This window comes from Anopheles ziemanni, chromosome 2, assembly GCF_943734765.1.
Source record: "Anopheles ziemanni chromosome 2, idAnoZiCoDA_A2_x.2, whole genome shotgun sequence".
NCBI classification, from domain to species: Eukaryota; Metazoa; Arthropoda; class Insecta; order Diptera; family Culicidae; genus Anopheles; species Anopheles ziemanni.
Genome location: NC_080705.1, coordinates 41,340,015 through 41,357,857, shown reverse-complemented (window position 1 = coordinate 41,357,857; position 17,843 = coordinate 41,340,015). Strand labels below are relative to the sequence as shown.

The 17,843-nt window shown below is 47.0% G+C and overlaps 1 protein-coding gene and 2 non-coding genes across 3 annotated transcripts in view; 2 read left to right on the top strand and 1 right to left on the bottom strand.

Annotated features, from left to right (window-relative positions):
- LOC131287225 (uncharacterized) overlaps window positions 1-17,843 on the top strand; it is an 88,898-nt gene that overhangs the window by 23,675 nt on the left and 47,380 nt on the right. The window contains exon 2 of the mRNA XM_058316261.1: window positions 7,712-7,806. Coding sequence (XP_058172244.1) covers window positions 7,712-7,806 — 95 coding nt within the window. The remainder of the gene's footprint in view (window positions 1-7,711; window positions 7,807-17,843) is intronic.
- Trnat-cgu (transfer RNA threonine (anticodon CGU)) lies at window positions 5,388-5,459 on the bottom strand. Its single transcript has one exon. It is a non-coding gene; the product is annotated as a tRNA-Thr (tRNA).
- Window positions 5,996-6,069, top strand: Trnat-agu (transfer RNA threonine (anticodon AGU)). Its single transcript has one exon. It is a non-coding gene; the product is annotated as a tRNA-Thr (tRNA).

Genomic DNA, 17,843 nt, shown 5'->3' with positions numbered 1-17,843 from the left:
GGCTCAACAGTCAAGATCAGGGCCGGGCGCTCGGCCGGGAAGGGAGGTGGCGGTGCGGCGGAAGTTGGGGGTGCGAGATTAAAACGCGGTCAAACCTACACTTACATCTCGCACGTAGGAGGCGCTACCGAAGGTTGCGGGTTCTCCAGTGTAATTCAGTTAAAACTTTACCAGGACGTTGGAGGCAGAGAAGGAGATGGCTTAAGGGTAGCGGAAGGTGGTGAGAGAAGTCGCCAGGGTGTCTAGAATGACGAGCGCGGTGTGAGTGGCTGTTTTACTTTTTCACATCTCGTGCAAATGGGGGCGTTTTACATCGATTTGTGGTGATGGCGGTGAGTCACGTGCCAAAACTGGTGGCAAGTGTTCGTGAGCTCATGTACTTTACGATTAAAGCTGTGTCGAGGAGCGTGGTCCAGGACACATTATCCTCGAAATAATCGGCGGTAGTCAAGAAAACACAGCACGCGCCTTTCATGTGAGCAAACGATCGATCAAAAGGATAACGATCGCACTCGAGACGAGGTGTATAATAATGTATGACCCAATCATAAGACCAGCGATACCATTCGAAATTAGTGTAATGTGTGGAAAAGTTTCACTTAACCTTCCACAACTGCTGCAGTGTAGTGCAACTGCAGCCCCAAACAGCTTGTCTTGCCCTCTCCAAGTGGATGAACGATCGCACTCTAGCTTCATGTTCATGTGGACTTCGAATCTCCCACCATCGTCTTCGACCTTTGCCAATCAACGCGAGCGGCTCGGAACGGCATGTGACCACGTTCACCCTGACGGAGCTTTACCGGCACCTGCCGGGATTACAAGTGCAAGTGTGTGTGAGTATTCGATGGAGGTGTCCGAGTCCTCACGCGACTCAGCCTTATGTAACCGACGCGACTTGTGCGACTCATTTACCACGCGCTCGAACCAAACTGCGCCAGTCACCTGCGTACCTTTGACGTTCACCATTTTTTAACTCCACGCGATCACCGCACTCGATGACTCCTCGTCGAAACCACTTTGCCCTTCCGTCGAACGGAATTCCGTCCGCACAGGGTGACCCACAACTGGAAACCACTCGATCCTCAGTCTCTATGGGCTGACTCCCACCCTCTGGGCAGGCGGTCAGTCCGGCGTTGAATGTCAAACTGAACATTTGGCTCCACCCCATCGGTGGCGGAGCAGAGTTTCAAGGATTTTCGGCAGCCCCTCACTTACGCCTGGCGATAATGTTGGCTACGATTGGAGGTGGTCCCGACTAGGCTTTCCCTTTGCCCCGCCGACGTTTCTCTATAGCCGTCTCATGCACACGCCGATCGGTAAAGGTAAAGAAAATGGAGTAGCGGCTTTGAAGTGCTCACCTGTCACAATCCGTTCAACGTCACATGACGCATACGCGTGGTTCGAGGGAGCTCAAGGGTCAGAACCTTCTGGATCTAAGTTGCGTCACATTGTGAAACAGTTTTGAGTTCATGCGAAAACTACTGATTTTCTTAGACGGTAAAGTTGGGTATGAAAAGACCTTATGATCCTTGAGGGCCAATAAATCAAATAAAAATATTTCAACAAACTGAAGAAATTGTTGCCCGAATGGAAATGAAGAATGAAAAGAAGATGGAATCGTAAATGTTTTGGAATATTCTGGCAAATAGTAATACGTAAGCATACAGCATCATTATCAAAGTCCTTTTGGCACTGATTATCTGACATTCAAAAGGTGCCAAAATGTAGACGAAAAGCTCTAAAAGTCCAAAACAAACAACAAACACTGCAAAAATGGGCAGGCTTCGAAGAAACGATAAGTTTCCAACGCTACCAGCGCAAATTATCACCAGTTATCTCGCGGCGCAAACCTTAAGCTCGGTGTTGCCAGTTCGTAGCGTTGTCGATACGAAACATCGCACACTTTGGAGCCATTTTCCTTCGTCCTAGGGTCTCGGTGCTTACACCTGCGCTTATCGGAAAGCTTTTTATCTTTAGCGTGGCAAAATCAGGTCGGACCGTTTTCTTCCGAGTCGTTCGCGCGCTGTCCATGTTGGCGGAACGCCGAGCCAGAGCCCGCGTGCGGTAGATAGTGCGATAAGAGGTGCATCCATTTATCCGTTGTTGGCATTGCAAAGTGCTTCGATTTGTATTGGCACTGTAATTAAGCGCCGCCAAAGTCGATATCCGAAGGAGCCAGCCGATCGGCCGGTGGCGATACGCGCGATGCCACGACGGTGGGCCTCGGGTTTCTCATGATTGCCTGGGTGGGGCGAACGGGATGATGCGAATGGGTGCGAGTAATGGGCGGAAAATTTGAATTATGTCCTCCTCGTGCAGCCAAGCCAGTTCGCCCCCTTTGCCGCCCTTTTCGCGCACGATGACGATAGCGATACCGGGGTGGTTTCGTTTGAAGGTGAAAACGCTTACTTCGAGACCTTATCCGACGTCATCGTGCCCGGGCACAAGTGTCTTCATGGGGTCGGGTTGGCCCAAACGGTGTACCAAGATGTGGAATTTCCGATAACCATCCCGATCGTCTATGAGCACAGCGCGTCGTCGGCTCTGGTGAATTTTTGCACGGTCTGTTGCATGAAGCTTGGAAGAGAAGAAAAGAGAAGGGACCCCGAAAGACGGTCCATTAGACGGTCTTCGATCGGAGATCAAGTTCTGCAGGTGCCAACTACCGAAGGAAGTACCGAACAAGGGGGTACGCGGTGGGACGTACCGGCCGATACGTTCACTCGTGCGAGACGACTGGCAACACAGATGGTACCACAGAACTGGTGCAACGAGTTTTTGCAATTAAAAACACTCCGATTTTAATCTCGCATTATTAGCCGCCCCGTGAAGCCCGCGAGGACCCGATCCGCCGATGGCCGTGTCGATCGAGCGAACGACGGAAGCACGGTCGCATATCGGGGTTTATGTTCTGATAAGCCACCGCTCGTAAAACGAAATCAAGCTGTGAGCTACGTGTTTTGCGAAGAGCCACAGATGAAATACTCCTTGAGCAGAAGAAGCGGGTTCATACGCCCAGTCCAACTTTAGAGAGGAAAGGCAGGTTTACAAGTTAAGCCTCCAGAGTTGATTCCACCACATTCGGTGTCTGCTGTCGAATTCTTTCGTCCGGTTTCAGGAGCTCAGTTGAATCGTTCAGAAAAATTCCATCGAAGATCAACCCTTTCCGCTACATAGTGTTCTGGAATTAAACGGGATGCAGCTCCCGTTTTTCAGAGCCCCCGTTTTCGTAACAAGGCAGCGCGTGGCGTCAAACACACGTCCAGCAAGGGTTGCGTTGGTGCGATGCAATTATGCCATTTTGTTGCACACGTGGTGGTCGATTTATCAAACGAGACCTCAATTAAAATGATTAGACAGCCAGGAATATGCATGACGGGGCCGGGCGCCGAAGTTCCTGCGGACAATGGAGATCCGGGCCGGTGTCTAGGAACCCGACCCATGCAGCCCTAATCGCTCGTCATTATGTGTTTATCTGTTTGCATGTCAACCGGGTTCGCAACTTCGCGCGTCCCCCGTCGAAGACTCAGGAACCTTGGCGAGCCCACCGGACGCGCGACAAGCAGCCTCATCTGTGGTCGCGAGGCCACGAACCAGTTTCGCCCTCCCGGCCCACAAACGGGGATCTTAAGTATCTCCACCGACCGGCGCAAGAGGGCAATTTGAATAAGAGCTCCATAATTGAAATAAATTGACAACGAACAAAATCCCATTAAGGTGGACCGGACGCGGAGGATGCTTGCCGTAGACCTGTTCCGCACAACATAGAAACTCCTATCGAAGAATGCAATAAAGTCTACGCGGGTCTGCGGGTTCGTGGAGGTCTATCTTCCACTGGAGCACCGGAGTTCAATCACTGTGAGGGAAAGTGTAAAGAGTTTATAACTCTTGCATTTAACACGACCTAGTTAGTTCATCTTCCTCACACTTCCCTGTGAATTTGGCTAAGCTTCATTTCCAGTCGCCATCAATTGTCATCAGGCGATACAATCCGGTGGTCCTGTCGTGGTGGTCGTACACTCCTCTGAAGAGTGTAGGCTGATCGACTTTCCGGCTGGCAGGCAACCAGATGCACCACTGCCCACCGAAAGCTCCAACCGCTCGCTAATGTAAAGTTAATTGAAAACCATCACCATCAATTTCGCTAATAGATGAGTCGCCGTTTCCATCTGCCTCTCCGGTTTCGACGGAACTATCTGCCGGAGGCTCCTGTTTGGACGTTACGTCGAGTTTATCGTAATTGAGTTGAGGAAACCCGGTGCGCGGACCGTGGGCCGACAGTTGGCCCGTCCTTCGGGATACGAACAACAACGATGGAAAAGTGTTGTTTATGTGACAAGCTCAACCCGATAATCCATCGGGAGGAAACAGCGCGCTTCGCGAAGGTGAATCGAAAGCGCCATAAGACTACGGGTAATCTAATTCGTTCGCACAACTCACTGGGTCTTGCTTGTGAAGTGCCAGGTTCGAGAAATTATCGGTTCTCGCGGTGACAAATTGTCCGCAGTCCACCGTTTGTCCTCCATCGTTAGCCAATCTCCGCCGCGCTACAACATGCTATTAATTTGTGCTCTCGCCGGGTCAGAGGGCACTACCTTGGCGGGTTTTAGCGATCGTTTTTCTTCCTTTTTATTTTGTCGTTGTTGCGTTACCACCACTAATGCTACCAAAAAACGCTCTCGTTGGCGGCGACGGCGGCAAGATGTAAAATAAATTTATACGATTAAAACAAGAACGGCCGAGACGCGAAGCTCATTCGCGGTGGTCGAATTGCAAATGAGTGTGCACCAGCGATCGACCTCCACGGTCAGGCCTGGAAATCGCGAACGGTTAGGGAAAATAATTAAACATGGCGCGATCGTGGCCGGCTCGATTGATTCCGCTGGATGCTCTTAATACCTGCACCATATAAAGTACCGTCCGCTCGGGCCGGCCGGGCTCGTAATGGCGCCCGCAGGAAAAGGGAAAATCGCGGCGAAAGTGATTGGTCGTTAATTAATTAGCACGGAATTCGTATCGTTTAATGGTGTGTAGGCATACATTAAAGCCTTCCCCTGCCTCGTTGGCGGGATGTTTAATGAATCTTTGGAAAACCGCCTCCGTTCGGCTGCTGTGAGCCGGCCGTATAGGTTTTATCCTTTTTGGATCACTTTTAAGCGATCGTAAAAGTTCACTTAAAAGGAGATATTTTTGATATTTTACCTTTCGTCTAACTGGGTACACAGTTGGCCCAAAACACAGCATGGTGTTTCACTAATTTGCGAAAATCTGAATCAATTAAGGTCAAGGTTGAAAGCGACAGCAGTTCAAGTCTGTTTGACTGTATTATTACAAGTAAAAATAATTCTTTGATATGCTTAAAGTAGGAAAAAAAGTCTTCTTACAACTGCCTCCTGTGAGGATTGAACTCACGACCGCTGGTTTACGAGACCAGCGCTCTACCACTGAGCTAAAGAGGCCGGTTGGGAGGGGTAAGCCTAGAAGCGATCTGGAACAGCAATGCACGCACATTTCCAGTGCTAGGAGCTTATCAAATGTTCTTATCAGCGTGACTTGCTCAAAACAAAGTTAGCTTAGCTGCTAAATGAAGATGAGAAAATACACTACGGTTCACAAATGTATTGCCATTCATGAACCATTTAGCTTTTGAAATGGTGTGTCAGCAGCACGAGTGTTGTTTGAACAGCAAGTTTGGCTTGTTTCATAAATACCAACACACACTTTTTCAACACAACCGCTGTTTGAATTTTTTTCCCCTCCCATTTAAGTTACACTGTAGTGATGATGAGATGAGCCTCCCTCATTCTAGTCATGTATAGGAACATACGGTTCAAGTAAAGCTTCATAAGAAATAGTGTGTTCTATATTTAGAATACGTACATCACACATTCCCTTAGGTTTCGGTATGTTTGGAACCTGTTCCACTGGTGATCGATCGATATTTTATCTGTGGGAGATTTTATCCAACTTTAATAATTCAAAGACGGTTTTGAACGGCGCCGTGGCTTAGTTGGTTAAAGCGCCTGTCTAGTAAACAGGAGATCGTGAGTTCGAATCTCGCCGGAGCCTATGCTTGAATCTATCTCGCATCTAACAGGTGTTGTTGATAGGAAAGCATCATAAGAGATTTTTTAATGTTTTCCGTTACTGAACTTCTATATGAATTACGAAACAGCAATCTCTTCCGACTCGATCACCTCGAACACACACCACTGTTATTAACTTTTTTAAGATTGGCCACAATATTTTGTCATCATCATAAGTGTCTCCATGTGATCCAGCATCGACAAAAGAAAACCAACACATCACACACTGTGCGACTCCCGCCCGAACTGGTAAACCCGTTTATGCAGGCACACAATCATTGTGGAGCTTCATGGCTGATTAACTCATTCCGAACTCCGCATTTAATCCCTCGCTGCTCCGGATTCCTGGCGCGTGTTTGGGATTTCATGCTGGGATAGGATTTGCCCCTCATCCCACACCGCCGTCTCCACCGGGGTGTTGAAAACCCGATCTACAAACAACCCAGCAGGATTGTGCTGAGCACGGTCGATGACTTCATTTCCGTGCCGCGAACCGCTGCAGCCAAAGCCGTGTCGATGGAAGATAAATAAGTGCAATTAAGTTGAAGAATAATTAACACTCTCTCACACCCGTCGCCTCGGGCTCCCTCGCTTCGGCACCATTCGAACCATTTTCCGCCACATTCCGAACCATCTTGCGGACCATCATCCTTCCCGCCCGATTCTAAACCGCGGACCGTGGCAATTAAATAAAGTTGTTAACATGGGCCGACGAATGTTGTAGCTGAATTACTGCAATTTCCCGTGTACGGACCGGTGGCCCGAGATGCGCTCGGGTGCAATGTGTGCATTTTACCGATGCATTTTGTCTCCGGTGTTCGGGCGTGCGTGTGTGCATGCCCAGATAAGCGCACCAGTGTCCGAAAGGACGTGCTGTTTCAACTCCCCGGGGATCAAGGGCACGCAACCGAATGGAAAACCCATTGGCACGAGAAGATCGCGTCGATAATTAACCGTCGTTTGTGGGGTGATCTATCCTTCACCGTGTTACTCACTAAATATAGGATCGTACCTCGATGCTCGAGATCTCGCCTATCGTTAGTGGACGTTTGCTCGTACGCCTCCTCAAGCCATGCAGCGCATTGGAACGTCCCGCGACAGTTATGTTATGTTCCTTATGGGCTGGGACACCAGTCGCCGGTGGCAACCAGCGCGAGGCATAATTGAACCACTTCACCCGATGCACCTTAACAGAGTGGTATAGTCCGGCCGGTCATAGCAGCGGTTGAGAGGAGTTGTCCGTTCAGTTTAGCCCTTAAATGAAATGTCGCTCCGCACCATAAGCGGGCGAATTTTAGCACGAAAGGGCGACAAAAAGCCCATCCACGTCGGGCTAGATGTATGTTGTTACCTCTCCCCATTCGGTATTATTAGGCGGAAGGGCGGCCGTTTAGCGGCCCTATGTTTGGACTACCCGCCGGACGGCTGGCACGTCTAACACGTTCCCCGGGCGAAATCCACATCCGACACTTTCCGTCAACGACACACCACGCAGCGACACCGACCGGTGGCTGCCAACATCTTCATCTTCCACCGATCGATCGATCGCTCAATCTCGCGTCCAAGACATTGCCATTTACGATTTACGTTTTCTTTTTTCTCCCCCTTTCCATCTCTCGCCGCAGACATTTCTGCAGACGCTATTCCGGCTGTTTGACATGGACAACGAGAACTTCCTGGTGCAGGACAAATGGATCGAACACCTCAAAGGCCGCCTCACGTAAGTACGCGACGGTCGACGTCTACCGTTACGCTTGACCGAATTTTGTCTCATTAAAATTCATTCACATCAGAACTGTCATAAAGGAGAGCAAAGGGAATCTAAAGCGCAAGCTGGGTGATCGCATTATCAACCCGTTTCAGTCGACAATACAATATCTTGTCGACCTGATCCTGTATAACCCGATCGAAGTGAGCTCCCGGTTTCAGGCTGACTCAATTAACATTAAGGACTTTTTTGTTTTTCGTTCTGAAATCAATTTCTTCAACCAGGGAATCAATTCCCTCATGTGTAATTTCGTGCAGACCTACCCCTTTCTTCACCATGCCCCGCAACCCCGATATCACAACCAAGTCACAAAATAAATGGACCAACAAAACGGTTATGAATTATCTGCCGGATAAAATCTTCCACCATTTTTCTGGGCCGGGTGTGGCTTGTGTCTGCCCGGCGGCACCAGCCGAGATATAGATTAAATTGTATGATAATATATACATCCAAGTAACACGAGTAGTTTCACGGAATTGAATGCCGGGCCTGCATACACCGATCGAAGGGTGGCAACTTGCCTCGCACCGCCAAAACCCCCGCCGGTTCCACAATATTCAGCAGGACAAGTACACCAGTGTCGCTGGACATCGTGTTTCCAACACCGACTCGGGAAAGGGTTCCAGAGGGCGTAAGCACGTCGCTGGAATTGGGAACACATTTCGACCACGCACGCAATTCAATTTGTCAGCTTCGATTGCTCCCAGTGTGCCTTTGTGTGTGTGTGTGTGTGTGGGTAAAAGATTGAACCCCTTCATCATTCGTGGATCCCTGTTTATATGCACGTTTTTCCTCAGGATATCACGGGCCTTCTTAACTCTTTCCCAAAGACCCTTCGTCCCCGGTTCCCTCGTTTGAGGTAATATTAAAATTAATACACGACATTTAACCCGTCCGTCCGCACGAGGCCAACACGCCACACGTGACGCATCGTAACGCACGCCCGCCTTCGGGAGTCTGGCGAACCGTGGTGATTTCTGCAAGCTCCAGCGAGCGAGCCCTAAGACCCCGTGGACGACTTTAAATCTTTTTTTTTACACTAGCGAATCAACTGCAAACCCATGCAGACATTTTACTCTCCTCCAACCCGACTAGGTGTGTGTTTGTACGTGCCGTATGATTTATGATGATGCTTTCTGGTTCGTGTTTAATTTGATCTCGAGGATTAATATTTTCCATATTTCGTCCGCCGCACCTTCACATCGGAACCCTTCGATCCGATCGATTCGGGTTTTAAGGTCCCAGAATGCGCCCCCCCCCCCCCCCCCCCCCCCCCCATCTCTCACGCGAACCAAAAACCGAAAGGCGTGGGTGACCGCAACCGACGGCGGTGAAAACGTTTTTAAACGAGATTAATCGCTCTGCGTCCGGCTCCCTTTCCGCTGGCAAGGGAAGATTTATCACCTTCGCACGCCGATTAGTGTTATTTCGGAGGCTTTCGGGTTCCGCCTGCAGAACGGCCGCCAACAAGGGTAACATGAAAAATATTCGTGTAAAATGCCAAACGACTGTACGAGAGAGAAAAAAACCTACCTCCAACGGAACGGCACAAGAAGCTGAAACAATTCACATCTGCTGCATTTGGAAGTGAGTGAAACAAAGTGAAACTTCTGTTCAGAGATTCCCATAAATACTTTCAATGTGGGTGTAGCCGATAAATGCGTATGCGGGGATTTTTTGTGCCCTTGTCAGAGGCGGTTTTCGTTTGACAAATGCACCACAATTGCATTCTATTGAGTGGTCAATATATTCCCGAAACCGTTCGGTGTTGTTGGAAGCCTGATAAATGCATAACGTTCAACGAGCAAAGCGAGTAAAACAAGACAACGAATAAATTCAGTCATTTCTCAAAACCGAACCCTGAGCCGATGAATGATCGCATGCCTCATTGGTAGATGGATGGATGGGAGTTAAGGTAACTAAAGCAATTTTAATCGCTAGTCACGAAAAACATCTTGTTCAAGAGAAACATTAATCCAGATAACCAAAACGTTGAACATTCTGAATTTATGTTTACCTTAAAGGCCAATGCCTTATTTCAATAAAAACCCTTCAGAAGAACCGATTTTTTCATTTTTGAAACACAAGTTATTGTAGAACAAGTGCTTGATTTTCTTATAGAAAATTTCTGTCGATCTACTAAAAGCTTACAGAATGAAATAAACCTCAAACTTTGAGCCACGCTACGATCACCTGATGATGCGCTGATCATGCGCAAATTACACTGTTAACATAAAGTAACTCAGATCGAACAGGATGCATCTAAGAGCTCTGTAGCTCGATGACATCCCAGGTGGCATCCTTCAGACCAGTGCAAAACAACAATGTCCTTCTCATTTTTCACTTGCAGAAACATTTCCTCCGCATAGCAACGAAAGCGATCGTATTCGATATGCACACGATTTCCATTCTGGAGCAGATCGCTGCCGCAGATAAAAGCCATCGCACACAGAAGCGCATGCTTGTCCGCTGACCATTGCTACCCCCCTCTGCATTCAATGCGTTCCCATTGCACGGGTGGTCTGCTCGCGATTCCGCGAAAACGACGTGAAAAAGATAGAAAAAAAAGAAAGAGAAGAAAAAGAAAAAAGACACAAACTCAAGAAATCTTCGAGGAGAGAGGGAACATATAAAAATTCTGCTCGGTTAAAGACAAACTACAGAGTGAAAAATAAGGAAAACCAAAGCCAAACCGGGACCGTCAATCCATCCATCCGCTCGATCGATGGATCGCCCGTTGACGCTAGGCATGGGACGTTGCTCGGAAAGCAGGGAACCATCGGAGACCTGTCTTGTAACTGCCTCCGGACAAGACGTCCAGCGGACACCTTTATGATGGAAACACGGCTGGCTTCAGGTGAGCCTCCGTTCGAGTCGCACCGATGACTGACGAGGGACATGTAACCCATCGACAGGGTGAGTTTGAAAGAGCTGTTCCCTGAACACCGTTCAAATCTTCACGTTTGGACCTTAAATCAATCCGTTAGCTAATGCCCAACCCTTCCCTACTGGACGCCGCGAAAAAAAAGGGAGCCGAAGAAATCGTTCTTATCCGAGGGCACCCCCCGCAGGGTGAGGCCAGCTGCCTCGCGGGTGTTGATGAAGTAATAATAATTTCACAAAGACACCCTACAATGCCCACGACTGGCAACGCTTGATAATTCATTTAGCCGCCAGCACCGTGCGCTCCATCCGAAGCGGATCAATGGAGTCACCGAGTCTGCGCATGGGTCTATTGAGCTTAATTGTTGAAATACCACTGCATGGATCGCCCACAGGAGTTCAGCCCGCCCACCCACACACATACGCACAGCAACCACGGTGCAACGGGGAAAAGCGGCAGGATCAAACCTCATTTTGATTTTTAAGCTTGTTTTGATTTATTGACCAATCGATTCCCAACTCACGCACTTTTGAAATGTTTTGTGATAATGGGAAAGTTTGGCATATCGACAAAAGATAGTCCTTATAAAATTCTTTTCTTGTAGAGAAACACCCAGTATTCTTTCATAAAACATGAGAAACAACTATAGAAGCATAGACAGTTTTTTCTAAGTATGATTTTAAATCTAGAAACTCATAAACTTTCAAATCCCTCAGTCCCTTAACAAAAACATGTATGTACCTAATTTTGGTGCAATATGTCTCAATTTAGAAATATATGGTTGTACTTTGCTTTTATCTTTATTATACTGAAGAATAAATCCAAATAGTGTTATTTGATTCTTGTTTCAATGAATGTAATTTGAAATATGTAAACGAAATTAAAGTGACAAATGTCCATTTGATATTGGTTGAGATATCGAACATTTTAATGAAGCTTTCGATCGTGTCTGGGGAACCCATTCATTCCGAAACTCTATTACCATAAAACGTGTTATATTATTAAGCATAAAAGGTCGGTTTCTTATCCCAGCACAGACGAAAGCTCCTCGGTGTCACATTAAAACCTATAAATAATTACCCTCACAGATTCCTGATACGTTTACGCGGGCAATCATAAACTGGTGCAGCGATGAAAAACATCGGACCTCCCGCTGATCCGCCGGTCGCATCGTATATTTCATCTTTTCATGCACAACACGTCAGCTCGTGGGCACGACAATGCTTTAACTTCATGCTTTACGGCTTCGAAAATCGCCGTTAATTAATGCACTGTCTTTAAATCGGACGTGACAGGAGCCGCTGCAACCCCGGCGGGGACAGAAACGGACCATCGTTCCGTGTTACTCGTCCCAGGGTAAACACACTTTAATGGTCGCTCGCTTAAGTATCGGCCCGGACAAGGGCACGGGGCAGGTTTGTGTGCGCTGATATTGAGATATTACCGGCCGCGATACCCGGGCCTCCCGTCAATTCGGGCGCTCAAAGTCGATCACGATTCGCACTTTATCGTGCACCCAAAATCTCCAAGCGCAACCATAATCCGGCATGCAGACTGACGAAAATAAAACGAATCTCGAGCGCACGCGCGCCAAGCTACGAATCCTCGCTCGCAGATGGGGAACCCTGTTTGAAGCTCAGCGAATCTCAAATTTCAATCGGTCCACTTTGGGAAAGCCTTCGTTGGAATGGTGTCGGTCCCTAAGGTTCCCGAAGCGTGCGTCGACGAAAAGTCTAAATTGAATTAAAGTTTTATAAAAAAAAAAAACTATTTACAGCTTCACGGTTTTTTCGGCCCAAATATGGAAGAACTGGTCCGAAAGCCTTTCCAAACCCGCACACACACGATCGGTGCGCGTCGAAAAAGTGACGAGTTTTGAACGAACAGCACGACAAAAAAGAACCTTTCATCGAAACGCTGAAGAAAAGACATCGCAGTCAAGAGGCCCTTCCCGTGCTCGCTGGAGAAGCGGGAAAAAAAGACTCCCGGCAGCCACTTGACACCATCCTCTGGGCAGGAAAATTGATACATTTCCGAGAGAAGTGACCCAGAAGGCTACACGCTAACTGGAGCGCCCGACGATGAATCGGGGTGAAGAAAGCGAACGAAAGGCGGAAACGTCTCAGGCATCATGTGTGATACGCCTTCGAGCACTCGCGGAAGAGACACCCGAACGGAGGCTTTAAAATTTATAGGCGCCCCATGTTGGGGCCGGCTTGTTTTCCCTATGTTCGTTTTGACCGTTTTGATGTTTAAAGTGGAGCACGCAACAACCAAGCGCATGCTACCAAGATCTGCCGGTTGGCCTCGGGCTGGTTGGAATTCGATCCGTCCGACGACAGGGCGGCCCACTACCAAGCGGTGAATGTTTCTATACGTTTGTCGCTAAACATCCGTCAAGTTAACCAGACGGTGCAGATTCGGGATCGTCCTGAAGAAGGTTCCCGGTTGCGGGTTTCACCTTTGATCGGCGTGGCATTAAATTCAGATTATTTATGCTTGCGGCTCACAATGGCGACAAGATCCGTGCCGTCAGATGTTTCCGTTTGCCGCCACAGAAACCTACTGGGGACACCTTGTGTATAATTGGCGTACCATGCCATTCATTGCTTTGCAGAATTACTTATCGCAAGCTGATAAATACGGATCAAGTTGCACTTAAACATACCAAATGCTAATTTCAAGATGTATAAGCGGATAGAAAGGAACTAAAGAAGAAAGCGGTATGCAAAATTAATAATACCAAGAGATGAAAATTGCAAAATCGTACCAAATTGTTCTTTATGAATTTTTATACTCCAACACCCCATTAGTTTCACAACCGCAAGGAATGAGCTAAACAATTTTACAAACCTATTATTTGGTTATTATACCTATACCTTCATGGAAGACCAAAAGAAGAAGGTTCCGAATGAGCAAACCATAAACTACGAACCTGCGACCATTCGGACGGTTAAAATCCGTGCATTCGAAATATGCGACAATGTTGTTTTAATGTTGATCGACAAGAAATCGTAAACCTCTCACAATAACATAACCAAGGTGCGTGTAATTGTGTTTCCAGCGAGGAAGAGAAAAAGGATCGACGACACGAAGTGAATGGCTTACGAAAAACATGAATGCTGCTGAAGCATAGTACTGTTTTTTTCTTCTCCGTTTAAGAACTTACCGAAAAGAAGCGTACGCCTTCGCCGAGCAAACCGTCTTAATGGATGCGTTAATTGTCCGAAATTCGATACCACACACGCCTGAAAAGGAATGCGAACACAAGCGCTGCACGTCGTTGTCATTACCGGGTAACACTCCGATCTCGTGCGCTCGATATGGCGTGTCAATGGTTTCATGGATCCCCCGACCCAATCAGCGTCCTTCTCCCGGTAAAGCACGACCACCCTCGTTGGTGGATGGGTTTGGAGGTTTTTGGTATTTCGAGGGGAGCCCTTCAACAGCTTCGAGGACCTCAGGCGGACGGTTGGTAGTGGTCTGGAAAAGAAATATGATCACATTAGTGCACACGAACAAGAGCGCGAACCACTGACAACTCCGACGACGTGAGGTTTCGGTTACAGGAAGAAAGTGTGAGCAGAAGAATGGTTTGCTAGGATTTGGAACGCGATTGCTCGATCATTATTCTCAGACGAATTTCATGCATTCTCGCTTTTGGCGATGGGAAATATCTGCCCGTTGCTGTCGATTTTCTTCACTGAATGAAATAACATGAATTAAATTCCAAAAGACTATTTAGTCTTCGCACGAACTTCCCATACCTCTCGTGCTTCAGCAACACCACCTCAGAATCCGGTTTCCGAGTCGCGCACGCTGTGTATCTGTCGATTCCGACATTCTTTCGCTCTGGGCTCGGTAGCGCCAAATTTCGATGTTGATCAGCCTCTGCAACACCGCAGATACGCAGAATTTATGAATGTGAAATTCCGTTCCATCGTTCACCTGTTGCTTTCCCGAGTGTAACAGCGGAAATGCCCAGGGGAATCAACCGCCCTGCTTTGCTACCTTATCGGACGCTGCTTCCCGTTTCCACATAACGGACGTGAACGTGACTCGCAGCAGGCCGGTTTCGTGCAGCTCGTCGACAGTGGTCCATCGACCGGACCCTTCGTTGACCGGTTAGGGGAATGCATTTATTATTCCCGACCCAAGCCACCCGAACGGCGTGCGCCTCCGGAATGCTTGTGCACTGCACTGGACACATGCAGGGCACGTACCTTCCCGCCGACACCAGACGTGTGCAGACTACTATGCAGATTGTACCGCGCGCTTGCTGAGGATGGTGTATGGCCCTTCACCATGGCAACACACCGATTATGATAATAAAGTTTGACGGTCGGTCCAATCAATGCGATCGAGGTGGTTACTGCGACGATAGCCTCAAGATGGAGCCGAAACACCAAGGATGGAAGGTGCAGAGGTGCCAGCAGCCGTCCACACACACTCACACTCGTGCACTGTACGGACGATAATTATCGCGAACCTATGGGCTGCCGCAATAAAACTAATCGTCACGGCAAGTCTCGCTCGTCTGTTTGCCTCAGAGGCTGTCCAAAAGCCGGCTAGCTGGCAGCAAACCCACACCCTCCTGTCGAGCCCCACAGACTTGCCCACCCGAGCAGTGTTGTGCCGGCCATACGCCATAAAGGAAAAAACGGCATTAAACCGGAGGTCTCGCGATTTTACTTTATATGTTGAAAACTAACGAGCTCTCTGCAGGAGTTTTCTTTCCTTGTTTTCGATTCTTTAAATCAATTACTACTATTTAACACCTTTTATATTTGAATTAATAAGTTCGCGCGATCGGGTGCGGCATCGTGCCCGTGGAATGGAATGACACCGTTCGCCCGGGGTTTTCCTTTCGCCGGTCGAGATGGACGGCGTTGGAGGAACGCACCTTGCTGGCGGTTATGGTTTCGTTCATCCTGCTTGTTTTTTCTTTGTATATTTGTGTGACTTCAGTTTTGACTCGCACCCACGTTGGGCGTCCATTCATTTTGTACGCCATTTATGGACCTCATACGGTCGTCGTCACGTCAGGTGGAAAATTGCAAGCCAATCGTGAGGTGAACAAATGATTGTCGCTCATAGCTCATGGACGGTGTTAATGTGTTATCGCGGTTTTGGGTGGTCCCTGCCACCAGCTCCAGTATGGTCAATGGCACTGTTTATGGGATTTGAGTTGGAAAATTGGAGCGATCCCATGATGGTGCGAGAAAAGGGTTAGGCATAAAATTTGTTCAACGTGTTGAAAATTGCATGATTGAGAACAAACTCGTGAAGGTTTTTCGCACGTGGTTAAGGAATGGTTCTTTCTGAATTAGTTTCCATAAGCTTAAACCTGCAACTGAGATGTTGCTTTTAATGTGTATTTTTTTATTGGGACAAATTTATGCTTTTCAAATATCTACGAAAACGATAAACGAAAATTGTACATTATTAAAATTATAAGGTGCATTTCAAAAAAACCCGATTAAATGCTGTTTTCCAACGTTGCATTCCAAAAAAAACTATTTGTTGAATCTCCTGTTGGATTCATTTCAACAGATATTCTCATTTGACTATTTATATTGAAAGCCAATATGCGTCTATGGACAGTAAAGTTAATAACAGATTTCCACTCAACAAGTTTTTGGAGCCTATTTAGTTCACTGACTTTTGAAGAAATATTATACACGTAGAAATCAATGTAGATGGTTACTATCCGAGTAACTTCGAAAATTGACGATGTTCTGCAGCAGCAACATTTTATATGAAGCAAATCCTTCTACTTTACCTCCACACATTCCATTCCAAACAGAAGTGAGAGTTTACATAATTAGAACTAACTGAAAAGAGAACGCACAGAGCGATGCTCTTATATCACAAGATAACGAAATAATCTAGATACAACATGTCAATGATATAAGTTTTTTCAAAACCTGTCAAAAATTATACCTAATAAAAAGTGGATGAATGGCTCTAAGCTGATGTTTACTTAACATGCTTTGCATAATCAAAATTTTTAAATTATGCAAAACATCTGTTGTCTAATTTATTGTTCAGACATATACACTTACACGCCGTGTATTAACATTGTACATCCAGAAAATGTCAAACATTAAACTACGATTGAGTAGGAGTAACACTATAACACTCAAAACACGACTTACTTGTCAATAATCATAGATTCATTTAAAAGTAATTGAAAAAAAAGAAAAGTGCAAAAAATCATACGCATATAAATTTCCCGCCCACTGATTGAAGTGAAGCAAAACATACAGTGCAAAAATTGGATCACCCAAAGGGGAGCATTTCTGCCACCCAATTCGCTCTGCCATATATGCATAGCCGGAACAAAATGACTCAATTTCAAGAAACTTTTTTAAAGCCTAATGAACTTGACCAATATGGTAACCAGACCACCAGACCAGCGCGCTTTCTCGTCAGACAAATCGATTTAACTGCTCGAAATAAATGAAAGTTCCTAACATGTAAGCCCAAAGCGAATAAACAACAAAGTATTACAACGGCCTTCCAGCGGCTCTTAATCAGTGACCAATTTGTGCATTCGCGCGGTCAAAACGAAATTGCATTATTGCATCTCACAACTCAGCCTTGCCAATTGCAACGCGACTCATAACAGAGAAGAAAACACAACTAACAGCGCAAATAATGTGTTAATCTTGCAAACCACAAAAAAAAGACCCGTGGTCGAGTTGTTCCTGAACAAATTGAGTTCTTTTCCACGTGCTGGGCGGGGGGGGGGGGGGGGGGGGGGGGGGGGCAAAGCGACGGAATTCCGGTTCTTCCCACTGACCAACGGTGTCATAAGCTTACGACTTAACACCACAAGTTATGAACCATTTGCCAAAAACGGATCCATTCGGAATCACTCGTTTGGGTGTGCGGATCTGTTACAATCCGATCGAAATATCTGAACTCACAAAACTTGAGATGCTGATCGCAAAATTATAAGAAAAATGATTCTCGGACGAGATTCAGCCTCGGCATATAAATAAGATCTTTTTAATTCCTTACGCTACTTGACTGTTGTGTCTTCTTCTTCTTGGCGTAACGACCTTGTTGGTCATTCCTGCCCGTTAAGGGCTTACGAGAC